Source organism: Rissa tridactyla, chromosome 7 (assembly GCF_028500815.1).
Source record: "Rissa tridactyla isolate bRisTri1 chromosome 7, bRisTri1.patW.cur.20221130, whole genome shotgun sequence".
Lineage (NCBI taxonomy): Eukaryota > Metazoa > Chordata > Aves > Charadriiformes > Laridae > Rissa > Rissa tridactyla.
In genome coordinates, this window is record NC_071472.1 from 55,022,174 (window position 1) to 55,045,073 (window position 22,900).

Consider the following 22,900-nt stretch of genomic DNA (forward strand, 5'->3'; position numbering starts at 1 on the left):
GCCTGGACCTGAAGAAACACTTGTGCGCCTGGAAGCTCTTCTGGTTTCTCCAAATATATCAACAGGCCTAATAAAAGATATCACCTCTCCGTACAAACCTTTTGACGCTTATCTAGTAATTTACATAAATACGGCAGGTTCTCAGCTCATCCAAACCACCGCAGCTCTGCCGATTTATGGTGCGGCGTGTTTGCCCCAGACCAAACAAATACTGATTTATTCCTGTCGAAGCACCGTAGCAATAAATACATTTCTCAAGGCAGATGATTTCCTTCCCCATCCCAGGTCAGAACATGATATTCATAATGCTGTAAATTCTTCAGAATAGTGCGCTGGCCGTAATATTTATCTGCAGTGTATCCAGCCCCCTTTTTGGGCTCCGATGCATAAATCAGCCTGCCTCGCACCGCTTAATTCTTCTGTTTTACAGACCGGGCAGCGGTGGGATGAAGGTTACACAGTGAATGGCCAGAGTTAGAAGCCGAACTTGGTGCTTCTGGTGGGCAGCCCAGGCAGCCGGAGGTGGCATCTGGCTGCCCGTCACCAAATGTCACTAAACGTCCCCCTCCCACCTCTGCCGGGTACCTACAGACACCCCTCAGCAAGAGCCCAGGCGGCTGCTGGGTTGGGAAATCACAAAGACCCGAAGGATGCGGGTCCGTTCTGCAGATGTCCCAGAAAAACCTAATAACCCCAATTCCGCCTACGGTATTAAAAATACTCCGTCGCGTTCAAGTGTGCCACTTTGTTAATTCCTGCGGCCTGGAAGACGAGTCCTTCTCTTCACATTTCCTTGCCTTCCCCGCTATGTCTTGTCAATGCCTCGTGACACTGCAAGGGAAGAAATTCTCTTTGACTCGGAGGTCTGCTTGGGTTAGCTGCCGAGTGCTCCAAAGATGGATCCAGAAATCCTCACCCCTCGCTTGCTGCGGGAGAGCCATGCTTGTGTGTGTCCCTTCCCTCCGTGTTTGCTTGTTTGGAGAGAGGGGGATGCGTGGCGAGGGGATGCGTGGCGAGGGGATGCGTAGCGAGGGGATGTGTGGCGAGGGGATGTATGGCGAGGGGGATGTATGGTGGAGGTGGGTGTATGGCGAGGGGATGTATGGCGAGGAGGATGCATGGTGGAGGTGCCCCAGCCTGTCCCCATGCCGAGGGCAAGGGCGGTCACCCGTTGGTGACTCAGGCAAACCTGCAACACCTTACTTCAACAGCAAGCAGTGACCCGGTGCCTTCAGTCCGTGGGTGGCAAAGCCGGGCAGAGCAGGGGACACAGGGTGGCATCCCCTGGGGACAGTGCGTGGAGCTGGGCTGGGTCCCGTCCCTGGGATGCTGCCCTGGCCCCTGCACAGCCCCGGGGCTCCCGGACTGGGTGCTCACCCTCCAGCCCTGCTGCCCGGGCGGCTGCTGCTCAGGTTGCCCCGAGGAAGGTGTTGCTTGCCCCAGGGAGGCAGTTTTCTGGGTCTTGCAGTTGGGCTAGTGAAAAACAAGCTGGGGAAACCTCTGGCTTTGGTCTCCCCTTCCCCACAGGCTGCAGGACAACCATGCTTTCCCATGCGGTGCCATGCTGCCTGGCCCCAGCACCCCAGCACCTCGACACCCTGGCACCCTGGCCCCTTTTCCACCTCGTTGCCCTGAGCCCGGCTGTGCAATGTGGCAAGGGAAGAATCCCAGGAGCAGGCCAAGGGCATCCCTTCTCCCACCACACCCACCGTCAGCGCTCCCCGACCTGCCAGGGTGCAGGCTTGGTCCCGGCCCAGCACCCCTCCACCCCGCCAGGCACCAAAGCTGGGGGGTCCCGCCAGCCCCGAGGAAGGACCCTGCACCCAACACCTGAGCGAGCTCGGGGGTGCACCAACCATCCCCAAAACGCCCCAGAGCCAGGGCTGGGGGCAGGAGGCGATGGAGGGGCCGTGGCTGATGGTGCGGCCGGCGACGAGCCCACCAGACCAGCGGAGCTTTGAAGGGGAGCTTCCTTCCCCCCGTCTGCAGAGCCGCAGCGCTTTGTAACTCAGCCCCGGCCTTTCCTCTCAGGGTTTCAAAACACTTTCCAAGCCCAAATTAATTCTGGCAGCAGCTGCCCCCCTGCGCTGTTTAGCATCAGTCCTGCCACAAAGCGGGGCTGCCCCTACCCCTCGGGGTGCACAGCCGGGCTCCCGGGGATGAATTTCCCCTGGGACCACCTCAAGCCACTGAGACGGGATGGGGACGGTGCCTCCCACCCCTCTCCTTATCCCTAACACCTGCACAAGTCCCCCGGCGCTGAGAACTCCAGCGATGCCCATGCCACCACGGCACACTCCGCTCAGAAAATCCCCCCCGCCAGCCTTTCTCCCAGCCCCAGGGAAGATGCTCCCATGCGGGATGCATGGCCGGGGGGTGGCTGGGATGTCAGCCCTCGCCCTGGGTGCGGCCGGGGAGCCGGGGGGAGCCAGGGTGAGGGACCCCACAATGGACCCAGCGGGAGGGTGCGCACCGCCTCCCCGCAGGACATTAATAATTAAGCAGGCGCATCGGGCTCAGATGGCAGGTCTTATTTAAGGAGCCGATATAAATACCGCCCAGACAGCACTCATGGAGCACCTAAAAAAAGCCCTGGCTGTCTCCGTCCCTCCAGAAGCGGCTTGGAGCTCTGCGGGGCCGGTGGGCAGCACAGGGCAGGGTGGTCACCAGCGTCCCATGGGGACGGGGCTGTGCCAGGCTCTGAGCCTCAGAGGTGGCAGCATGCGGGGCCAATCCTCTGGGCACCCCCTGTGCCTCAGTTTCCCTCTGCAGCGGGGACCTGCCTCAGCCCTTTGTCCCATGTGGTGGCAGGGGTGTTGGGGACCCGGCGCAGGGCTGGATGCTCAGCCTCGTGCCCTGGGTTGGTGGCGTGGGGTAGGAGCTGGGGGGGGGGGGGTCTCTGCCAACCAACCCCCTCATCCTCCCGGTGCCAGGGCAAAGCCACCCCATGTTTCAGCAGCTGCCAAGTGCATTTCTGCGTTTGTGCTGTCAGTGAGTGGCCCCTAGACCCTGCTGCCCCCCTGGTCATGGCTACTTGGGGACACCCTTCCGCACTGGGGCTGGGGACACTCATCCTCCAAGGACAGCTCAGTCCTCCCCCTCCCTGCCTGGGGTCCCCGGGACCCCCATCCCAGAGCTGCCCCATCCCTATTGAAGTGGAGGCGTAAGAAGGGCCGGGAGCACCGAGACAGCCGTGACCTGGGGTACAGCCGGGATCCCCCAGCCTGGGCATCACCCCCCCCATCAGCCTCCTGGACCCCCAGGAGCGGGCAAGGAGCCGGAGCGTGCTGCGGGTGGGAGGGACGGGGCTGTCACATTGTCCCCATTGCAGGCGGGCGGCAGCGAGCCGCTTGCTGCAGTCCTGCTCGCCGGCTCTGCAGCGTGACTCAGCACAGCCTCACTCAGCTCCCAGCCCCTTCCTCCAGCCCTGGGGGGGGACACACACGCTCCCCACCTCGCCACTGCCCTCCCATGGTCCCTGTCACCCCCAGAGCCACCAACCAGACCCCTATTCCCACCCAGCACCCTCCATCCCCACCCACGGGCTGCTACTCCAGCCCCAGCGCAGGCAGGGACCCCCCCTCCAGGGCTGAACTGGGGGTCCCAGCGATGGGGAACAGTGGGTGTCATCCTGCCTGCACCCAAACGTCTCTGCCGTGCCCTTGGGCAGGGGATGGGCAGCGTGCCGGATCCGGCCCCGGGGGGCTCCCTGCCCAAAGTGGGGCTCAGGGTTTGGGGAGCAGAGCACCGGCTCCTGCTATGGCACCTCCCAAGGCGCTGGGAGAAAGGATTTGGGTATTTTTCCTGTGGGATGGGACGGAGAGAGGTGCCGGGGTCACATGGGGAAGTCTTGGGCTTTTTGAAGGGATTTTTTGAGCCCCAATTTTGGGGTGTTTGGAGCCTGCTGGGATCAGCTTCTCACAGCATCTCTGTGCACATCCCCGCTGGCCGTGACCTGGAGGTCACCGGGAGGGGGGGAGGGTGGCCAGAGAAAGCAACCGGCACCGGGGGAGGAGGGCTGAGCGCCCCAACTGTCCCCTCTAACTGTCCCCGTGTCCCCAGGCACGAAGCCACTTGCAGGGCAGGACCGCGCTGTCTGCTTGTGCTGTTCCCTCGGGGACGGGCGTCCCTCTGCTGTGACAGCAGCACGTGGCACGTCCCCATCCCTGGGATGGGGCACAACAGGGCTGTGCAGCCGGGAGCACCCATCCTGCACCCCGACAGCTGCATCCGAGAAGATGCTGGATTAAACCAAAGGCATAGCCGGAGGCAGGGAGCCCAGGGACCCCCGCTCCCCCCCCGGGCAGCCCCTCGCCCGCGGCATTGCCATGGGAAGCACGTTGCCGGCATCGCTGCCAGCTAATTGCTTTCCTGCCTCTCCTCTAAATGCAAGCGACGGCAGTGAGGCGGCAGCGAGCTGGCTTTTGCCAGCATCCAGCAGCCCACGTGGGGTGGCTCCTGCCAGGGGAACGAAATAAAATTAAAAAAAAAAAAAAAAATAGGGGAAAAAGAAAAAGAAGGCAGAGAGGAGGAGATGATGGATGGGGAGGATTTGCAGCCGTTTACCCTGGCGGAGGGAGCCCTTGAGCCTGCAGGCGCAAGGAGAGGCGCAGATCTGGTGGTGCCCGTGGGCCGTGGCCACGCAGCCCCCCGGCACGGCACGGCACGGCACGGCATGGCGTGGAGAGCCAGCCATCCCCGCGGTCCCCCCCGCCGCCCCGCTCCCTTTGCCAGCGGACTAATTGCGCCAGTGACTTTGCAGTTCCCAAAATAGCTCCTGGCTCCGGCAGGGTGACGTCAGCGGGAGCCGCGGCGGCAGGCCCGGCAGGAGCCGGGAAGGAGGACGCTGGGCGGCACGGGGGGCGGTGAACGGCTCCTGCGCCCCACGACGGTCCCACTGGGTGACCTTGGCACCCTGAGCCCCGCTCGCGAGGGAGCAGGACGTGCCGTGCCGCAGGGATGCTGCAGGGAGACCTGGTCCTCATCCATCCCATCGGAGGAGGAGGTGGTCCAAGGCTGTCCCTGCCCTGCATCCCTGCCAACGTGGGTGCTCACATCCCTGGGACCCCCCACCGCTAGGGATGGGGCAGGCTGCTCCGGCGGGGGTAAATCTGTCCCGCGGTGCCCCCCGTGGGGAAAGCCGTGCCCCCTGCTCCCAGCTGGTCCCCTGCAGCTCCCCGAGGGTGCCAAGGGGTGACCAGGACCCGCATCCTGTGTGCCTCCGGGGAAACTGAGGCATGCAAGGGGGATGCGGAGGCAGCAGGGAGAGCCGGGGGTGGGGCACAGCGAGCCGGGGAGTGGAGCACAGCCCAAGGTCACCCAGGTGGTGCTGGGCGCAGCGGAGCCAGGGATGCTCTCCGAGCCAGGGCTGCCTCCGGCAGTGACTCACCCCCGCTCCTCCGGTTACAGGCGCAGACAGGATTGCCTTAACGGGGCACGGCGGAGGTGGCCAGCCGGGGAAAGGCACCCCTGGGACCGGCCACCAACCCACGCACCCCTCCAGCCATCCCCGCGCTCTGCAGCCTCCCCCCGCAAGCAGCGCATCCCCCATCCCATGTCCCAGCCGGCAACGCTGCTTGTACTGGTCTCATACTGGTCCCAGAATGGGACTCCCCATCCCTCCCAGCACTGCTCATCCAGCTGGAGGGGATTTAACTGTGAGTGCCCCCTCGCCCGCCCCAACTTCCAGGGAGCAGAGCTCCCGAGCCCCACGCCAGTGCTCGGCTGGAGAGCCGGCTTATTATTCTGGAACACAGCGAAATAATTAAAGCCTCCTCCATTTCCCCTTGCTCATTTGTGCTCCTTCAGCCTGGATTAATGGGTCTCCTCTCCCCAGCACAGACTCATTCCTTATTCCTAATAGCCCATAAATCCCAGCCCCAAAATAACCCCAGCTTTTGCCTGAGCCTGCTGAAATATTTATTCTCTCCCCTCACTGCCGCCCCCAGCACCATCCCCTCTCCAGGGATGGGGAGAGGAACTAATCGATGGCATCGACCAGTGTGGAGCTACAGCTGCTCCAGGCGCGGTGAAACAGCTGACGTCGGCAGGAGGAGAAGAGCCGGGCGGGCACCGCGGCTTCTCCTGGCTCCCACGCAGCCACCGCGGCCTGGCTGCGGTCCCGCAGCAGGGTGCTCTCGCGCCATCGGCAACCCCCCGTGCTGGTTCCCTGCTCCAGGGCCAGAGCATCCCCTGTACTGGTACTCCCGTGCTGGTTCCCTGCTCCAGGGCCAGAGCATCCCCCGTGCTGGTACCCAACTCCAGGGCCAGGGGATTCCCTTGTGCTGGTACCCGGCTCCAGGGCCAGAGCATCCCCCATGCTGGTTCCCGGCTCCAGGGCCAGAGCATCCCCCGTGCTGGTTCCCTGCTCCAGGGCCAGAGCATCCCCCGTGCTGGTACCCGGCTCCAGGGCCAGAGCATCCCCTTGTGCTGGTTCCCGGCTCCAGGGCCAGAGCATCCCCCATGCTGGTTCCCGGCTCCAGGGCCAGAGCATCCCCCGTGCTGGTACCCGACTCCAGGGCCAGAGCATCCCCCGTGCTGGTACCCAACTCCAGGGCCAGGGGATCCCCTTGTGCTGGTTCCCTGCTCCAGGGCCAGAGCATCCCCCGTGCTGGTACCCTGCTCCAGGACCAGAGCATCCCCCACTCTGGCATCCTGCTCCCGCCCTGCCATGTCACTCCCATGGAGACGATGCCCAGTTTGGATATGGGATGTCTGGGGGGGATCCCTGTGGATCCCAGCGCATCCTGAGCCCTGTCTGCGGGAGAAATGGCTGGAAGACAAGGGAGGAGGCTGCTGTCTCTCCTGCCTGGAAACCCTTTCCTTGCCGGACTGCAGGTCGTGGGAGGGAGAAGCCCAGGGCGAGCGGGACCTGCTCTTCCCAGCCCAAAGCGAGGAGGAGCAGGGTGCGGGGTGACACCAAACACCAGCCCAGTTTTGCCGGCTCAGGGCGCAGTCCCCAGGGAAAACAGGGAAAAGCCAGCCCAGCCTTTCTCATCATCTCTCACCCCAGGAGGCAGCAGCCCCCAGAGCAGCCCCTCGCCACCAGCCCCCTTCCCACCTCCCGTAGCCATGGGGAGGGGGAGCCCACAGCACCTTCTGACCCATCCCCAGCTGGCATGGGCTGGGGAGGGGGGCTGCTGGGGACAGCCCTGTACCCCCCTCTGCTCCCAGCAGGACCCAGGATCGCCCAGCTGTCCCGGAGGCAGGAGGCGAGGCGGAGGCGGTGGTGGCAGCAGGGGGGGCGAGGAGGGGGCGAGGAGGGGCAAGGAGGCAGCGGGGTGGGCAGCCGAGCGTGCAGGACCTGGGAACCCGGTAAAAGGGGAGGTTTCATTCATACACCACCTCCCTGCCCTCTCCCAGGGTCCCAGCAAGCCCAAGTCCGACTGTGCTGCCTGGAAGATGCTCCCGTGCCTCAGTTTCCCCACTGATGGAAATCTGAACTGGGAGAAAAGTGCTGGGAAAGCCCTGCCTACGAAAGCGGTGGGAGAGGTGGCAACCATCATCCTGATGCTGGCTGCCGGGGCACAGGGCCAAGGACACCCGAGGGGACCCGCAGCAGGCTGGGAGCTGCTCGGGGACATCAATGTCCACAGCGGTCCGGTGGCTGGGACGTGCCATCTCCCAGCAAGCTGCGGCTCAGGCCACCGCCACTGGCCATTGGGGTGCAGAAAAGCCTTCCCGAACTGGGGAACCCTCTCTCCTGGTCCCCATCCCCACGGTCACAGCCTGTCCCTGCAGGCAGCAGCAGGCAGCAGCAGGCAGCAGCAGGCAGCAGCTCCCAGGACAGTCTCTCTTCCCGTCTGCTCGTTGGCGAACAGCACCGAATTTACCGCTGTCAGCACTGCAGAGCCCGTACAGCCGCACAACGGCAACGCGCCCGCTTCGGCAGCCTCCCCGCAGCCCACGGGGCTGCCAAATCCCACCAGGAACAAACCCCGAGCCGGACACAACCTCACCCCTGCCTCCCGAACTTGGGGTTCAGGGCTGTACCCCTGGAGCCGGGATGGGGAAGGGTCCAAGCTCGGCTCCCAGCTGGGTGGGAATCAAGGGCCAGCAAGGGATTCGCATCGATTTTTGGCAGCCTCTGGGCTCGGGGCATCACGGGTCCCCCAGCTGTTTGCGCCTGTCTGGGCTTGGAGGGGGTGGCAGGGAAGCAAGTCAGGTCTCAGCACACTTTCAAAGGGCTTTTATTTATTCACAAAACAAACCGAGACACGGATAAGACAAACGAAGGGGGCGGGTGGGTGGAGGGAACCCCAGGAATAGGCACAATTAACAAGAGAATTGCACGAATGGAGGAGCGAGTGCGGCGGGGGGAGCGGCCGGGACCCGCTCTGCGCCTTCCCCACCCCGGCGCCCCGTCGAGGAAAACCCAAGGATGGTTGTGCCGGTGTCCCGTCTGGCACCGCAGAGGGCTGACGGCGCGGGCGGCAGGTGCTGCGGGCTGCGTCCTTCCACCCGAGCTGGGAGGGAAACAGCTTTCACCCCGGGGAGGGTTTGGGTTCAGCCCCACCGCGCTCCCCGCGCCCTGGGCAGGGATTTGGGATCTTCCCTAGGGTTTTCCATCTGCTCCTGCACTGTCTGCCAGCTCCCGGCCTGCCCCGGACACCTCGGAGCATCCCGGAGCTCCTGGGAAGGAGCAGCCAGAGCTGGTCTGGACCGCGCAGGACGGAGGAAGGATGGGGAGGGTGCGGGGAGCCCCGTCCTTCCCTGCTCCCCAGGGGATTTTTTGGGCAGGGACTGGCAGTGCCAAAGACCCCCCCAGGGAAAGGAAATCCCAGCTGAGCTCCCCACAAGCCCAGCAGCTTTTGGAAAAGAAACAGGAGGTGAAATGGGCGCCAGGAATAAACACTGGGCAGCCGAGAAGCGGGATGGGGTTGGAGAGGGTGTGAGATCCAATGCCTGCACTCCTGCTGCATGGAAATTGGTATTTCTTCCGCCAAAACGAGAAGAAAAGCCTGATATTCCGATTGCTGGGAGGTTTGCAAAGCAAGTTGCAGAGCCGCAGCGACTCGCTGCAGAGCCACTGGAACATCCTGGTTTGATTTCAGCCCCTTTTTACATTTTTCCGAGTATAACCTAATGTGATTTTCACAGCAGAAAATCCATTTTTCTCTCCTCATCTCTTAAACGAAATGGCCGAAACCAACCAGGTTTCACACCAAAAGCGGGTTTGTTTTTCCAAGGGGCATTTTCGAGGTGTGGGGGGGGAAAGCTTCAGCCAGTATTTTCAGTGCTGAGAAAAATCCATCCTCCACCCAGCTCTTCCCACCCTGAGCCCAAACACCCACGGGGGGGCCCAGCCAGTGTGGGGCGAGTGGGGAAACTGAGGCAGAGAGTGCGTGTCCCCGGCCGGCAGCCGGGGTTCAGCCCCTCTCCGTGGGCATTGCCACCACCTCCCTCCAACCTCCCCGTCCCCCCCCCTCCCCAGTACCTGCGTGGGGGTCCCGGCGGATGGGCGGTCACAGGATGCCGCAGGCGGCACCAGCATCCTCGGAGTGGTCGCAGTTGTGGACGTCCCAGCGGATGTGGGAGCAGCGCAGCAGCGAGGGCTCGTGGCCCTTGCACTTGAGGTTGTCGAGGAAGATGTAGCCGGTGCCCTGGCCGTAGCGTGCCTCCCCCCAGGCCCCCACGGCGTGCCCGCAGCCCAGCTGCCTGCACACCACCTTGGCGTCCCGCAGGTCCCAGGCGTCGTCGCACACCGTCCCCCACTGGGACAGGTAGAACATCTCCACGCGCCCCTCGCACCGGTGGCTGCCGTTCACCAGGCGCAGGGACCCTGGGAAGGGGATGGGGTGAGGTGCCCACCCCAGCACTGCGTCCCCCTCTCCCTGCCTGCCACAACCCTGGGAGAGTGGCACCCACCAGGCTGGCTCCCCGGGGCTGGCAGAAAGGGGGCCAGGCTTCCTGGCCAGGTGGCCCCCAGGCAAGAAGAGCACTGGTCTCTCCAAGGCTGGGCAGATGTTTGCTGCTGCCCACAGCTCCACCACGGCCTCTGTGCAGGCAGGAGCACGAGGGGGTGACCACTTGCCAGCACCAGAGCTGGGGCTGATCCCCAAAGCATCACGGTGGATGTTCAGGTTGAAGGAACAGACGATAATCTCTGTTCCCAGCTCAGCACCGCTGGTCCATCACCTCCTGTCCCCAGCGAGGTCCATCCCCTCTCCCCACTGAGGTCCATCGCCTCCTGTCCCCACCGAGGTCCATCACCTCCTCTCCCCACTGAGGTCCATCACCTCCTGTCCCCACTGAGGTCCATCCCCTCCTCTTCCCACCGAAGTCCATCACCTCCTGTCCCCACTGAGGTCCATCAGCTAATGGTCCATCACCCGAGGTCCATCACCTCCTCTGCCTGGACCAGCCTTGGGGGCACCAGGAGAGGCCATGGCTTAACGGCGCCACCAGCACGGCTTTTCCCCCTCCCGTGGGCTGCTCCACGTTGGTGCGTCAGGCACTGCTGAAGCCTCCATCCCACGCCACCTCCATTTCCACCCTGTGCCAGTGCAGAGCATCCCCAGGGCTGGCACTGTGTCCCCGGTGATACCTCGGTACCTACCATCCTTGGGACGAGTCGGGGCTGACGTGGTGGTTGTAGCGGTGGCTTCTTGGAAATGGTCTCCAGAGTCGTCAGCGCCTGGTGCAGCAGGGAAGGGGTGGGAAAAGTGACTCAGGGGACACCTGTGCCCCCCAGGGCTGGGTCAGAGCCCCCCCCCCCCGAAATGGTGTGGGGCTGGCTGGGGATGGACACAGGGATGTTTGGGGTGGGATGTGCAGCCACTGCGCTTCCAGGAAAGTGCACAAAGAGCGACTGGAGGTGGAACCCATGCTCCAGCCATCACCCAACTGCCACTGCTGTCCCCCCGCAGGCAGGAGGAACCCCAGGGTCTGGGGGCTCACGTTCACCTGCCACCCCATTTCGGGGACCCCATTTCCCGCAGCCAGTCTGAGCGTGGCTGAAATCCTCCCCATGCCTGTTATCTCATCGGATTTCCACGCCACCGAGCCAGATTTCAGCGGAGACCTGGAGAACGCTGGGTGGTCGCATCCATTTCCCTTCTCCCACCCAGCTGGCGAGGGAAGACCCTCAGGTGGGACCAGGTGGCCACCGGGCTCTCTCCCGCTCTCACCTCGGCAAATGACCCCGGCATCCTCGTGGTGGCCGCAGTTGTGCTGCCCCCAGCCCAGGTGGAAGCAGTCGGCCAGCCGAGCCTCGCCGCCGCCACAGCCCACGTTATCCAGCAGGATGGGCCCGCTGCCGTAGCCGAAGGAGCCGAGGACGGTGGCGGCGAGGGCGGTGCCGCAGCCCAGCTGCCGACACACCACCTGGGCGTCGGGGAAGTCCCAGTCATCGTCGCAGACGGTGCCCCAGGTGCCACGGTGCCGCACCTCCACCCGCCCGCGGCAGCTCCCGTTCCCGTTCGCCAGCCGCACGCCGCCACCTGCGTGGGGGGCCCTGGCACAGGTATGCCGCCGGGGGGACCGGGGCTCCGCGGGGAGTCCGATGTCCCCCACTGACCCTCCAGGGGCATGGGGTGAGTGCTCGGGGAGCATGGGGTGAGCCCTGGGGATGTGGGGTGAGACCCTGGGGGCATGGGGTGAGACCCTGGGAACATGGAGTGATCCCTGGGGATGCAGGGTGAGCCCTGGGGACATGGGAGCACCCCCGTGGGGGCATGGGGTGAGACCCTGGGAACATGGGGTGAGCTCTGGGGAATTGGGGTGAGACCCTGGGGCCATGGGAGCACCCCCCTGGGGGCATGGGGTGAGCCCGGGGGACACAGGATGAGGCCTGTGGATGTGGGATGAGCACTGGGGGCATGGGGTGAGACCTGGGGATGTGGGGTAAGACTCTGGGGATATGGGGTGAGCCCTGGGGGTATGGGGTAAAACTCTTGGGAACAAGGGGTGAGCCCTGGGGGCATGGTCTGAGCCCCTGGGGATATACGGGTGAACCCTGAGGATGTGGGGTAAGACTCTGGGGATATGGGGTGAACCCTTGGGAACATGCGCTGAGCCCTGGGGATGTGGGGTGAAGCCCCTGGGGATGTGGGGTGGCCCTGGGGACATGGGATGACTCCCAAGCGGCACAAGCTATGCCTGTGAGCATGGGGTAATCCCTGGAGATGTGGGGTGAACCGCTGGGGGACATGGAGTGAGCCCTGGGGATATGGGGTAACCCCCCAGGGACGTGGGGCCCGGGGGGCCATGCCGGACTCTGTGCGGGACTAACAGTGGCCACTCACTTACTTTCCTGCTCGATGGTAAGGAGAGCGGTGGTGACCACCTCGGTGGCCTGGGAGGGCTGGTCCCTGCCATCTGTCACTGCTGGGACAAGCGTGGGGACACATGGACGTTGGGGGGGCGTCCAGCTCCAGCACTCGCTGCCCCCAATCCAGCTGGTGCCAGCTAGCACCACGGTGGCCCCATGGCAACCTCCTGCCGTGGGCAAGGTCACCCCCCGAGCCTCACCTACATGTGGCAGGAGCCCAGGGTGGCCGTGCTGGGGTCACGGGAGGACACGGAAGACTCGGTCCCCCCCAGTGCGCCCCCAGCCCTGGCTGTGGTGCAAGGGTGAGCTGGGTGGCTGCCGACCTCCTACCTGTGGCCGTGGCAGTGAGCGTCTCTTCGTAGTCCAGGGCCACCGAGGTGGTGAAGGACGTGATGGTGGACCTGTCCAGCCCTGTTGGTGACACAGAGGTGACACGTGGGGAGAAGCTGCAAAGCCGTGAACTTGCTGACTCCGGGAGGCAGACCCAGGGCGGTCTGGGTGCTCCAGGGGAGATGGACCCGTGCCCACCCTACTGCCCACGTGCTGGAGATGGTGATTCTCCACCCCCGGCTCGAGCGCCGAGGTCCCACCTGCAGCGCCGAGGGGTCCCTCGCTTCTCCGCATGCCTGGGAGGTTTATCGGGCAGGCTTCGTTAAGGCTCCGTTCCCCTGGGCAAGGTTCCGGAGGGGACGGGGATGTTTAGGGAGGAAAGGACCGGCCTGAGAAAATTGTCCCTTTTCTCCCGCATCAGCCCCTTTGTTCGCTAATAGCGGGAAAGGGAAAAGCGCTGGCACTTACTGCTCCCGTCATTAGCCGGGATAATGAGGGAATTCAGGGGGATTATTAACATTATAAATGGTAATCAACGGAGAATGGCAGAAATACATCATTTCGGGAGGCGAAAGGCGGGGGGACAGGCTGGGGCTGGCATCGTGCCCGGCCCCTGGCAGCCGCTCGCTCCTCCCGGCCGCGGGCAGCTCGTTTTCCAGCCGGCAGAGCCGGGAAATGGCAGGCGGGCAGGTGCATTTCCCTTGCAAATTGCCGCTCGGGTCGTGTCCCAGGCTCTCGGCGTGGTGTCACAGCCCGCTCCGGAGCGCCGGGATGACGGCAGATAAGGAGAAAGCGTGCGGAGTGCTGTGTCTGGTTCTGGGCTCCCCGGTTCAAGAAGGACGGGGAACTGCTGGAGAGGGGACAGCAAAGGGCTACCGAGATGCTGAGGGGACTGGAACACCTCTCTCATGAGGAAAGGCTGAGGGGTTTGGGTCTCTTCAGTCTGGAAAAAAGACGGCTGAGGGGGGACCTTATCAACACTTATAAATACTGAAAGGGGGGGTGTCAGGAGGATGGGGCCAGGCTCTTCTCAGTGGTGCCCGGGGACAGGACAAGGGGTAACGGGCACAAACTTGACCATGGGAAGTTCCATCTCAACATGAGGAGGAACTTCTTTACCCTGAGGGTGGCAGAGCCCTGGCACAGGCTGCCCAGAGAGATGGGGGAGTCTCCATCTCCGGAGACATTCCAACCCCGCCTGGACGCGTTCCTGTGCCACCTGCTCTGGGTGACCCTGCTCTGGCAGGGCGTTGGACTGGGTGATCTCCAGAGGTCCCTTCCAACCCCCACCATTCCATGGTTCTGTGAAAGGATGCTCCCGCAGCGCACAGCCCGGGTCCCTGCCTGACCTTGGGCACATCCGCGCCTCTCTGAGGCCATTTCTCCTTGGAGACCAGGATGTCCCAGGGTTTTTTCCCCCCAGGGGACAGCCCTGAAGGTGATGTTCTACCCTGGTACCTGTGCAGATGACCCCAGCATCCTCGTGGTGGCCGCAGTTATGGATGCCCCAGCCCAGGCTGTAGCAGGCGGAGAGGAAGGGCTCGCTGCCGTCACAGTTGACGTTGTCCAGGAGGATGCGCCCCGTGCCGTAGCCGAAATAGGCATTGCTCTTGTAATCCAGGGCTTGGCCGCAGCCCACCTGCTTGCACACCACGCTGGCGTCACTCAGGCCCCAGTCATCGTCACAGACGGTGCCCCAGTTCCCCCGGTAGAAGATCTCCACCCGGCCTTGGCAGGTGTCGGTCCCGCTCACCAGACGGATGCTGCCATCACCTGTGGGGTGGCAGCACGTGGTGAGAAGGGCATCACTGTCCCCAGGAGGCCACAGCACACACGGTGTCACCGAGCCTGGATCTGGCAGTGCCCATGAGGGCACAGAAACTGGCTGAGAAACAGCTGGGAAGGGGAGATGCTTTAGGGCAGCCCAGCTGGTGGGAGCCTTGGTGAACCTCTGGGACAGGGTTTGTCCATGGTTGGCGCAACGATGGGGTCCCCAGGGCTCTACCCCTCGGAGCCGGAGAGTCGGACTGCTACACAGAGTCATAGAATCACAGGATGCGTTGGGCTGGAAGGGACCTCTAAAGGCCATCTAGTCCCACCCCCCCGCAGTCAGCAGGGACATCTTTAACCAGATCAGGTTGCTCAGAGCCTCATCCAGCCTGGCCTTGAATGTCTCCAGGGATGGGGCCTCCACCACCTCTCTGGGCAACCTGGGCCAGTGTCTCACCACCCTCAGTGTACAGAACTTCTTCCTAATGTCTCATCTAAACCCACCCTGCTCTAGTTTAAACCATTGCCCCCCGTCCTATGGCTACGTGCCCTCACAAACAGCCCCTCCCCAGCTTTCCTGTAGCCCCTTCAGGGACTGGAAGGGGCTGGAAGGTCTCCCCGGAGCCTTCTCCAGGCTGAACCCCCCCAACTCTCTCAGCCTGTCCTCACAGCAGAGGGGCTCCAGCCCTCGGATCATCTTCGTGGCCTCCTCTGGACCTGCTCCAACAGGTCCATGTCCTTCTTGTGCTGAGGGCTCCAGAGCTGGACACAGGACATGGAGGGGCAGCGGGTGGGTGGGAGGGCAGGGGACCCTGCAAGCGACGGCCGAGCAGCTTACTTTCCCCATCCTGTACCGAGGATGTGAGGGTCCTGCTTGTCGGTCCTTCGCTGGCTTGCGTGGGCGAGAGCTCTGAAAAGGGAAGCAGAGGGATGGCATCTGCTTCTGCCCACAGCCATCCCTCCAAAAGCCGGCCGTGAGCAGTGCCCTGCACGCCGCCCACCCTGCGAGAGGGCTCGCACCCAACCAGCCCTGATGGGGACAGAAAGAGGGGGTTGTACCACCCTGCCCAGGGCGATCTGCCCGGTTGTGGGTGCAGGAAGGCGGATGGAGGTGCAGGAACATGGTGGGAAGTTGTGCCCGGCAGCACGGCGTGAGGACCTGGTGTAAGTCATGACTCTGCGCCAAGCTATCAGGAGTCAGGCTCCCACCTATCATGGGATTTGGATTCAAAGTCATGGCATACATATAGAAAGAACAGTAATATTTTGATCTTCCTGCTGCTTTTACCTACATTTCTTTTGCTAACAACGTTGTTTCAAGCTACCATATTGCCCGTCTTGTCCCAGCTCCTCAGCTGGGCTGGTGAAATTACCTGGGGGTGGTGTGGGGAGCTGGATGGGACCAGAGCCGAGCGGTTCGATAGCCAGCCACACACGTGCCCAAGGGCTGTGGGAAGCATGCCAGGAAACCCAGCCCACCAACATGGTGAAGAGGTGGCCGGCTCCACGCTTTCCTCCATAACCGCAACCGACAGAAAGCTGGCTCTCAAAAGCTTCCACGTGGCACAGGTGGGAGCACCTTCCCTAGGGTTCCAGCTCTCGGGCCAAACTCCTGCATCTCCTCTGAGGGCCACCCCAGAGCATCTCCTGGTCTCCTCCGCCAACCAAGCTACCAACACCTAACGGCTCAAGCCGCTCCTCTGCCGTCAGACCCATCTCCCCCACCTCCTTCACCAGTCCCTCCACCCCTCCTCTCCAGCAGCACCTTGATTCAGGATTCCAGCTCAGTCCGTGACCTCCTTTCTCTGGTTGCTGCTGGTCCAACCCACCAGCCACCCCAGCAACCCTCCCTTTCCAAGCCCCGCTTCTGCGGGACGCAGGGATTCACCCAGCAGTTGCAGATGTGGCCAAGCTCTGGGTCTGCAGATCCTCACATTTACCGGCCATTGACGCTTGGCTGATGAGCAAACCCCACGGAGCTGCGCAGGAGGAACGTGTAGGGTATATAGGGGTCGGCGTGGAGCCGTTCCACTTTCACACGCCAAGTTCAAACGCTTTCCACTGCTTTTCTCACCTTTAGGAACATTTCCTACCCACAAGCTCAGCAGTTTAAAGAAAGGCAAGTCAAAAGGGGAAAGAGCAGTTGGGCAGCGGCTGACTCAGGCAGGAGCGTGGGTGGGCTTGTGCTCTTTCCCCAGGGATTGTGCTGGAGAAGTTGCAAAGTCCCTGAGCTGGGAGTGACGGGGAACATAAAACAGGCCAGTCACTCCATGGAGCACCAGCATGTGGAGCGGGGAGATGACCTGGATTGAGGAAAGGGGTGGAGGAAGGAGGCGGAGGAGGTTTGGCTGATCCAGGCTCAGAGGAGCACGCTCTGAGATACGACTCTTGGGCTCCCCCAAGGTGTCTGCGGACACCAGGACTTGCAGTACCGCGGGCACCCCCCTGCTCTCCTTGTCCCCAAGGAACCCAGCCTTATTACCATTGCATACGACAGCCACGTCCTCGTAGTGGTAGCAGTTGTGGATGCCCCAGCCGTGGCTCCAGCACTCGCTCAAGGCTGCCTCCCGGCCCTTGCAGTCCACGTTGTCCAGGAAGATGGGTCCACTCCCTTGGCCGAAGGTCATGGCAGCCGGGAGGGTGATGGCGTGGCCGCAGCCCAACTGGCGACACACCACGTTGGCATCCACAATGTCCCAGTCGTCATCGCAGACCGTCCCCCAGGAGCCGTTGTAGAGGATCTCCACTCGCCCCTGGCACCGGCTGGGCCCGTTGGCAAGCCGTATCTCTGGAAGGACGGGCAGAGAGAGGTCCCTCAGCAGGCAACGAGCCTGCCCCGGGGCCAGGAGGTGGCAAACACTCGGTGGCTGTCATGGAGAGGCCGGGACCCTTCTCTGCCCCAAATCTCTGCTCCTTAAATAAAACTGTGACCCTTCACTGTAGCACAAGGCAGCTGTTGACTTGGTGCTACCACCACCATGGGCTTCTCTTCGTCTGCTGGAAGCAGCAGACATGAAGACTCGATGCATCTCAATACATTAATGAGATGCACCATCACCCCATCATCTTGCCTACTAATGGCCTGGGCAATGACCCGGCAGGAGAAGAGGAAAGCGGACACGTGACATCATGTAATGCCGTATGACTGGGGTGACAAGTGACGAGATGCAATTAGCAAATTCTTATTAGCCTCAACGAACGCATCTGGAGCTGGTCCCCCGTGGGAGCTGGTGGGCCGGAGAAGATCGCTCAAGCTGCTGGCGACGGGGAGCAGGCGTGGAAGCGCCCTGGCCTGCCACGTCAAGGGAATTATTCGCTCGGGCGTGATGAATGGCACAGGGACAGGGACCCAGCAGGAGGCGGCAAAATTCCCCTCTCGGGATAATAACCATAAAAGGGATAATAAGGAATCTCTATTCCTTTTCTGTAAAAGAAGTTTCACTTTTTGTTGCCGCTTTTTGTCCCAAACTGTTATGCTTCCCTTGGGAAATTCCCCAAACCCCATTTTTAACCAAAAAAAAAAATTGCGTTTTTCAACTACACAACTTCCCGGAGAAAAGCGACTTAAAGAGAAGAATCTCACCTGGGAATGGCATCAGCGCGGGCTCGGAGGTGGTGCCTGCAAGGGAAAAGAGACGGGATCAGAGCTCCCCAGCGCCCTGGCAGCGAGCAGGGGAGGGATGCAGCTCCGAGGATGACGGCAGCAGGGATGCGGGGGGGATGGCGGGGACCGGCAGGTCCCAGCAGCCCCCCCCCGGACCGTTTCCCCCTTTTTGTAGGGGGAAAAAATAAACACAGTAGCCCAGGGCATCATTTCGTCTGCTTCATGGGTGGGGAAACTGAGGCAGCAGCATGTGGCGTGAGCAACTGTGGTGGGACTGTGCTTTAAGCACCGGGTGACACGTGTGTGTGTGTGTCCCTGCCCCTGTTCACCCGGGTTTGTGCAGCTCCCGGAGAAGAAGCGTGGCCGAGAAGTGCCGAGGGCTGCCCTGACCAACTCCCCCAGAGCGAGCTGCTCCCCGGCTCGTCCTTTTCCTTCCCCCTCTCCTTCCTTTCCCTTCCCTCCTCTCGCTGCCAGCAGCAGCCCCCGGTGGGCTGTGCCTTGGGCTGGCTCTCGGGGACCTTCGTGCCTGTCCCTGGTGCCATCGCTGACTTGCTGTGGGTCCCCAGGCAGCTCCCGCACCCTCCTGCCCCTGCCCCATCTCCCCACGGAAAACTCGGGGGGTGGGATGGGAACAAGTAAAACCAATCCTGCCTGGCACGGGAAACCGTCTCCGGATGGAAGGCGCTCCACTGGGCATTCCTATCTGCATTTTAACGGATTTTTTCTTTTTTTTTTTTTTTCCCCCCAATGAAGTCTGCTTTTTGCAAGCTCTGTATTTATGCGCATTTATCCTGTCTCTTCCCATCTGTTTTCCAGCCAGCCTCAGCGATTCCAGGAACCTGGCTGAGGGGCCACATCCACCACCCAAGGGAACGTGGAGGGTGAGAACTTTGGGGACACAGGTGGACCTCTGGTGATTTCTGCCTCGGGGTTCGCCTGCCCGGCCACACAAGACACGGCGCTGCCACAGGGCTTTAATTCCCGTTTAATTCCCAGCGCTCTCCCACCAGCGGGAACAAGCAGCATCCGGAGGGAGCTGAATGCTCGTAGGATGAGTCCCCATCCCGGTCAGCTGGGTTTAAATAAGGGCTCTGAAAGCGCCCTGCCAGCAGCCCCACAGCTGGGAGGAGGATGCTCTGGGGGGACCACAGGCAGAACCAGCGGTCCCCCCAACAACCTGCTCCCCCCACCGGATCAGGCCCCTTTCCCACGGTTTGGGTGCTATTTGGGCGCAAAACCCCCTCTTGGCCCCGGTTCTGAGTGACATGGGGTCCCCCCTGGGATGCTGCCAGCACGGGGCACCAAGGTCGCCGGCTTGTCCAGGGGGTCATGGAGACGTGACCGTGATGCCCCTGCTGGGGCATGGGGACGTGTGGCTGGACCGTGCGGGTGTCCCCATCGCTGCCCCTGCGGGTGCCCCAGGAGCCTGCAAGCCGCCGGCAGATGCTTGTGGCCAGCTCGCGGTGAGGGCAGCACGGATCTCCTCGGCATCCAGGGCTCCTTGGGCTTCAGACTCCCATGGGTGACACCTTCCGAGCAAACAAAATCCCCCCCACGCTAATCGCAGCAGCCAAGGGCTGATCACCGCCCATGGTGGCTCTGTGGTCTCTCCTCCTACCCCTGGTTTGCACCAGCCCTGTCCTGCTTCATGCTCAGCCTACGAGCAATGACGTAAAGGTCAATTCCTGCCATTCCGGAGGCGGATGTCACCGCCGTGAGCCTGGAGGGGGCAGTTGAACGGATGAACCCACCTCCCATTTGTCTTGCTGGGACGTGGCCTGGGAGAGCATTAAGTCAGCCACAAAACAGGGCAGACCTTCTCCTTGAGCCAGGCCAAGGAAAGACCTAGAAGCCCCCCCCCAAAAAAATTACTGTAAAGCATCTGTCTGGCTGTAACTATGGCTTAGCACCCAGGAACAGGGGTCAGGAGCGAGATGTCACCCATAGTTGCGGTGAACAACGGCAGCCGGGGGGCTCCAGCCGTGGTCGGGCACTGCTGCCCTCTCCAGCCATCCCAGCGGGATCCAGCCAGGGGGGAAAGGGATGCTGCGATGCCAGCGAGAGCTGGGGATTAAACAGGCGAGACCAAGGGAAGAGGGAGGCTGGCTCGCCAAAGGAGAGGACGGGGAAGGACACGGCAGGCCCATGGGCTGGGTAACAGGAGAGATGTGATTCACATCCCCCCCGCGCCAAAAATATGGAGATGCAAAGCTTTTTAGGAAGAGCGTTTGTTTGATCCTGGTTTGTATTGATTTTTAACACCTAGGCCACTCCAGCCCCGAAAAAGCAGCGGATAAAAAGGACATTGTTAAATATTCAATATTCATCTCCCTTTAAGTCAAAATCAAAGCTCTGAAATATTCATTTGAGAGCATCCTCCAGCAAAGTCAAGAGAGACCTGAAAAAATACGGCTGGTATGTCTACGTTAATGAGGAACGAGAGGAAACTGGCGTTTTTGGAGACGAGAGAGAGGGCCCCTCACGTTTCTCTGATCTACCTTCAGAAAGCCAGAAAAAAAAAAGGGGGGAACCAGCTGAGAGTAAACACCATCCCTTTCGGGGCACGGGGATAAACAGAACCACTAAATGGGAGGACAAACCTCCCTTCGTTAGCCACCTAGCCATGCCCATTAACGAAGAGAAGCGGGAGAGCCCAGCGGTGCAGGGGACAGCGGCAGAGCCACTGGGGTCCCCCCGGGGGTCCCCACACCCCGGCTGCCACCAGCAGCTCGGGGGGGGGACAGGGACACACCAGCTGAGGGGGTGGGAGCTGTAAAAACTGATTAAACGCAATTACGGTGTCTGACTACACCTTAATTGCCTGCTTGCTGGCTGGCTTTGTCTTGGCGGGGCTTTGTTGAGGCAGGAAGGTGTTACCGACCGCCTGGCTGTAATTACACTGATAAAGTCACACCAGGCTAATTACGCTGCCGCGGCGCTCGTTGGGGACCCTCGGTCGAGAGCAGGAATGGCCTTTTCCAGTTTGATTTCAAGGCTTCCCAGCCTGGCCAGACGGTGCCTGCCGGGAGTGACCCGGGATCGGCATCCTCAGGGGACAGATGCTCATCCCACCCATCGCCTCGGCTGGAGCGCTCCCACAGCTCCCATCCCTTGGCCACCGGCACCCTCCCAGCAGCGCTGCCTGCGCCGGGGCTCGGATCTGCGCCATCCCCATCGCCAGCAGCTCCCTGCCCGGAATTCTTGAGCTTGCCATAGAATGATAGAATGGTTGGGGTTGGAAGGGACACCTTAAAGATCATCTAGTTCCAACCCATCACGCATAGGTCATGGTTTAGGAAGAAACTCTTTGGTGTGAGGGTGGTGAGACACTGGAACAGGTTGCCCGGAGAAGCTGTGGCTGCCCCATCCCTGGAGGGGTTCAAGGCCAGGTTGGACGGGGCTTGGAGCAACCTGGGCTGGTGGGGGGTGTCCCTGCCCAGGGCAGGGGGTTGGAATTAGATGATCCTTAAGGTCCCTTCCAACCCGAACCATTCTGTGATTCTATGGTTCTAACTTCCCTCCATCCCTCTGCGCGCTCAACGCCATTGGGGACATCGGGACATTCCCACTCATGGCTCTCCATGGAGAGAATCTCTTGCCCACAAAGCCAAGGCTGGGAGGGAGATTGTGGGTGCCTAAAATTACCCCCTCCCGCCGCACTACGCGGGAGCTCACCGGTGCGGCCGAGGAGGAGGAGGAGGAGGAGGGTGGCTGGCATCAGGGAGAGAGGCAGCACCCCGATGTCCGGCCTCCCCGTGCCGTGCCGGCTGGATGGATGGGGACCGAGTCTCATTGCTGCACCACGGTCCCCCCGCAGACGGGTGTCCAGAAGAGGGTGTCCCTGAAACATGCAGAGAGCAGCGTTAGCAGTGGTGGCCAGGAGAGCCTTTGCCCCAGCAAGGGCCACGCAGGACCTGCAAACAAGTCCCTCCTCGGCACTTGCTGGAGCAGTGACCAGGAGTCACAAGAAAAATAATTCAGGTTGGATTTATTGAGGACAAGAGATCTTTTTTTGAGTGGCAAGATGAAGCTGCAGGGCCACATCCCACCCACAAGTGGAAGCCCACTCCACCAAAAGTGGAAGTGGTGAGAGCCTCAGGGCTGGGCTCCTGCACAGGCAGAAGGATGGACCTCAGACCCACCAGCACAGCTGGGCGCTGAGCCTCAGAGCCCTCACCCAGGGTCTTCAGCCCCAGGGACGTTCAGGGTACCATCCTGTTTACATCCACATGGAGCTTGTCCTTCTCTTCTACATGAGGTTACAAGCAAACCCCATAGCACATGTGTACCACACACCCCATACCACACGTGGGTAAACTGAGTCACACATTAAATCCAGGCAGAATTGGGAAGGAGCTCCCCATCCACACAAGCCTGAAAGGCACTTCCCAAACCTAGTACTCCACCAAGTCGTGTCACACAACCCTCTTTGGAAAGGAACGGTGCTTCACTTCACCCCCAGCCAGGCTGCCCACCCCATGTCCCCCCTGGCAAGGCTGCTCCAGCTCTGCCAGTGACAAACACTCAGCTAAAGCCCAGCCTGGACACGGCCATGGCCAACCTTCTGCTTTGCCTTGGCTCCTCTCCCTCCGATGCCCTCCTCCACTGGGCTCCTGGAGACCATGCCCGGCTCCTCCTGCGTGAAGAGGGAATCTGCTCCATGGGGGACACAGCCTCCCAGCTCCCAAGAGTCCTTCCTGGTGCCCAGCCTGTGCTGGAGTCCCCATGGGGTCCCACCAGGCAGCACATGGTCATATATGGCACTTGAGCTACCAAAAAGCCCTGCCCAGTGCCTTGCACCCGTTTTTCTTCATCACCCCATGATGAATTAATGCACCCAAGAGCTCTCCTGGGCAGCTCTAACCCCTGGCCACCCATGTCCCCCGAGACCTCCGTACCAACCACCCAACAGGACACCTCCCCAC

The 22,900-nt window shown here is 61.9% G+C and overlaps 1 protein-coding gene across 1 annotated transcript; it reads right to left on the minus strand.

Moving 5' to 3' along the window:
• Window positions 1-9,464: 9,464 nt before the first annotated feature.
• On the minus strand, window positions 9,465-21,768 carry SSC4D (scavenger receptor cysteine rich family member with 4 domains). Its single transcript, XM_054209742.1, has 10 exons — window positions 21,651-21,768; window positions 17,955-17,990; window positions 16,854-17,159; window positions 15,210-15,281; window positions 14,060-14,374; window positions 12,602-12,682; window positions 12,250-12,327; window positions 11,130-11,441; window positions 10,559-10,636; window positions 9,465-9,781 (listed from the first exon to the last, which is right to left on the minus strand). The coding sequence occupies exons 1-10, from the start codon at window positions 21,766-21,768 to the stop codon at window positions 9,465-9,467; spliced, it is 1,713 nt and encodes a 570-aa protein (XP_054065717.1).
• Window positions 21,769-22,900: the final 1,132 nt, after the last annotated feature.

Coding starts and splice junctions, on each gene's coding strand:
- SSC4D (XM_054209742.1), bottom strand. CDS start 21,768: ATGAGACTCGGTCCCCATCCATCCAGCCGGCACGGCACGGGGAGGCCG. Junction 15,282..16,853: donor CGTGGCTGTCGTATGCAATG/GTAATAAGGCTG, acceptor TTCCCTTTTCAG/AGCTCTCGCCCACGCAAGCC. Junction 9,782..10,558: donor CCCGACTCGTCCCAAGGATG/GTAGGTACCGAG, acceptor TCCCCTTCCCAG/GGTCCCTGCGCCTGGTGAAC.